Source organism: Cricetulus griseus, unplaced genomic scaffold, assembly GCF_003668045.3.
Source record: "Cricetulus griseus strain 17A/GY unplaced genomic scaffold, alternate assembly CriGri-PICRH-1.0 unplaced_scaffold_95, whole genome shotgun sequence".
Classification (NCBI taxonomy): Eukaryota; Metazoa; Chordata; class Mammalia; order Rodentia; family Cricetidae; genus Cricetulus; species Cricetulus griseus.
The window spans coordinates 52,296-55,084 of NW_023277438.1; the positions used below are offsets into that span (position 1 = coordinate 52,296).

The window sequence follows — 2,789 nt, forward strand, 5'->3', positions numbered from 1 at the left end:
AAACAAATATTTGGATCACCTGAGCCACTGCTTTAGGGGTTCTTGCCCCATGAAACCACACCAGTCAGGATGGCATCTACAGTTCTTTATCCTCCGTGGAAACAAAAGTAGAAATTCCCCTCCCAAGTAACTCTACTTTAACAACTGTTGCTCCTTCCCCAGCAATTAAACAACTCAAAGAGAACACAATAGCATTCTTGTGTCAACAATCACACATTTACAATCACACTTCTTACACACCTGTGTGGACACACCATGCATACATCTTTTAAACAAAACTAACAAAGGAGAGGCAGTGTCATGGGATGGCCATCCTTACCATAGCTTGGCATCTTTGGAGGGTCTTGAGGACTGCTGTATCTTTGTCCATTTTTGTATGGTCTTTTGTAGGGCTTGGGTCTCTTTTTATCTATTTGGACATATTTTACTTTTTCATCTGATGTGACAGATGATGGGGATGGCCTGCAATGAGGGCTCAGGGAGACTGGATAGAAGTCCAGGGCTATGTGATTCTCATTGCCACTACTCTTTTAGAGCTGGGTAGTTAGTGCCACTGGGTACAGGGGATGAAGACATTGGGTTTTGCATAAGGACATAGTACTCCTCACTGTCTCTGAAGTCTGTGTTGGTGATATTTTTTGTGGAGGTGGAATGGCAGTCCTGGGAGGACCAAGACTTGGTGACAGGTGACTTGAAAGGGAGCTCATTGATGACATCATTGTTTCTCAGGTCAAAGGGTGGTAGCTTTGCTTCTCGGCCAGGCTTGAGGTTGTGATTGACTGGGGGTGGCTGGATCTCCCTTTCTTGGCCAGAGACATTATGAATAGGAAGGGCTGTGGATGGGTAGCCTTGTGTGACAAAGTGATGGGGCACTGTGTTCATGGGGATGTAGGCACTCTGGGAATTGTCCCCTGTTTGTTCCATTTCCAGCAGAGTAGAAGAATCTGGGTTCATGGGCACACCGTTGTCATCGGAGCTGCCACTGTCTGATTGACCCATGATTGTCCTTTTTGGGGATTTAGTAGCCAAGCAGATGGTTTCTGCACCTTGTGCTGGGTATTTGTAGTCATTGACTGGAGGTCTTTGTTGAGGTCTGTCCCACTGAGGTGTCCTGGGGTGCCGTGGTGGTGTAGGTATGGCTGAGTCTACTAGGAGGTCTCCAAATTCCCCACAAAGGGTATTGCTGGGTACCTTGAAGGTGTACACATCCTCATTGTCTGCCTCAGACACTGTGAGGTTCTCCATAGGGTGGCTACGGTGAAGGCCAAAAGCATGTTCTTTGAATTGTCTGCTTGGCTTGGGAAGGCTATAGAAGCCATGGACTTGACCACTGACTCCGCAGATACAGTGTCTATTGTCCTGGGCAAGTTTTTGTCTGGCTGTGTCACTCTTATGTCTGGTGATCTGAGAAAAATTGGCACTTCTGGCATTTTCTGTCCTTTGGCTTATGCATTGGTGTGAGTGTTGATACTCCTGAGGTGTACTGGTGGACAAGGCAGGATGGATGTGGCTTGACACAGTGGGCTGGCTAGAGTGTGAAAGGGCTGAAGACCTCCTTGTTCGGAGAAGGTGCTGACTGGAGCTGCTGAACTCAGCTGGAGAAGAGCAGAGACTATGGTTGACTGAAGAAAGGTTTCTCAGGGCGTCAGTGCTCTCTTTAGTCTGACTGAAGCCACAGATCTGGCAGATGCTCTGGACCCACCTATTCATGTCAGCCTCTGTATCAGTCACCAGCTGGAAGGTGCGCTCATTGGTGATGATATCAAACATAAAACTCCTTTGGGGTTCTTTTTTGTTGAAGGTCAGGGCTACATCCAACTGCATACAGAAGTTTAGGTTGATGATCCGCAGGGGTTTCTTGGAGTGTTCATTCTTATAGTATTCTAGAACATCTGGGTCACCACTCATCTTACCACTCCGCAGGATAAACCAGAGTTTCTTCCAAGCATACTGCCTCAACCTTTTCTCCGGAGTCAACTTCCCCAGCCAGCCAGTGCAAACCACATTGTTGCCAGATGACTGCAGGCTGCAGCAGGCTGGAGTGGACAAGGGCATGGGCTGCTGGGTCAGCTGGCTGCTTGTGCACAGCTCAAAAAGGAGGGATTCTTCAGAAGATGATTTCCCATGTTTCTTTAATAATTTTCTTAGCATTATTGCTTAATCCAAATTTAAAATGAGATATTACCAGAACCTTGTCTCTTTAATATTTCTCTGTGTATTTTCTCTATTTCAATCCAAGTCTATAATGAGTTGAGGAACCCTTATTATACCTTTCAAATCCAACTATCCCAGGAGTTGAGGCACCCCTTTTCCAGTGCCTTTGCAATCCAAGTCTCTTAGAAGTTTAGGTACCCCTTTTCCAGTGCCTATTAATCCAACTCTCTCAGGAGTTGAGGTACTCCTTTTTCAATCCAACTCTTAGGAGGTACCAATTTTCTAGTATCTTTTTCAATCCACCTTCACAACTCCTTCCTTGCTGACCAGCATTCTGAGGGTGGTCTCTCAGGGTCTTCTTTCTTGCCCAATATCAGTGGAACCTCCACTTGTGGCTGCCTGCACCACAACTAAGTCCGAGTACTGGGTGAAAGCCTAAGGATTTGGATGAACAACAAGATCCTGGTTGATTTTCTGGCAGAATGTCTCTTACCTTTATTGTGGAGCAGCCTTATGTACAAACTTACAAAAACCCCAGGTGAAAGATTTCACAACAGGATATTGATGCTAGTGGGGTGAGGTCAGATAAGCAGGAGGTATCCACAGGGGTGGATCCCAATACCCTAACCCTAAAC

The 2,789-nt window shown here is 46.3% G+C and overlaps 1 protein-coding gene across 1 annotated transcript; it reads right to left on the reverse strand.

Moving 5' to 3' along the window:
- Positions 1-327: 327 nt before the first annotated feature.
- On the reverse strand, positions 328-2,151 carry LOC113838896 (GRB2-associated-binding protein 2-like; the record flags this gene model as incomplete). Its single annotated transcript, XM_035453943.1, is given in 3 exon segments — positions 328-404; positions 407-531; positions 533-2,151. Coding segments are annotated over 3 exon segments (1,821 nt in total), but the record flags the coding sequence as incomplete, so codon positions are not given.
- Positions 2,152-2,789: the final 638 nt, after the last annotated feature.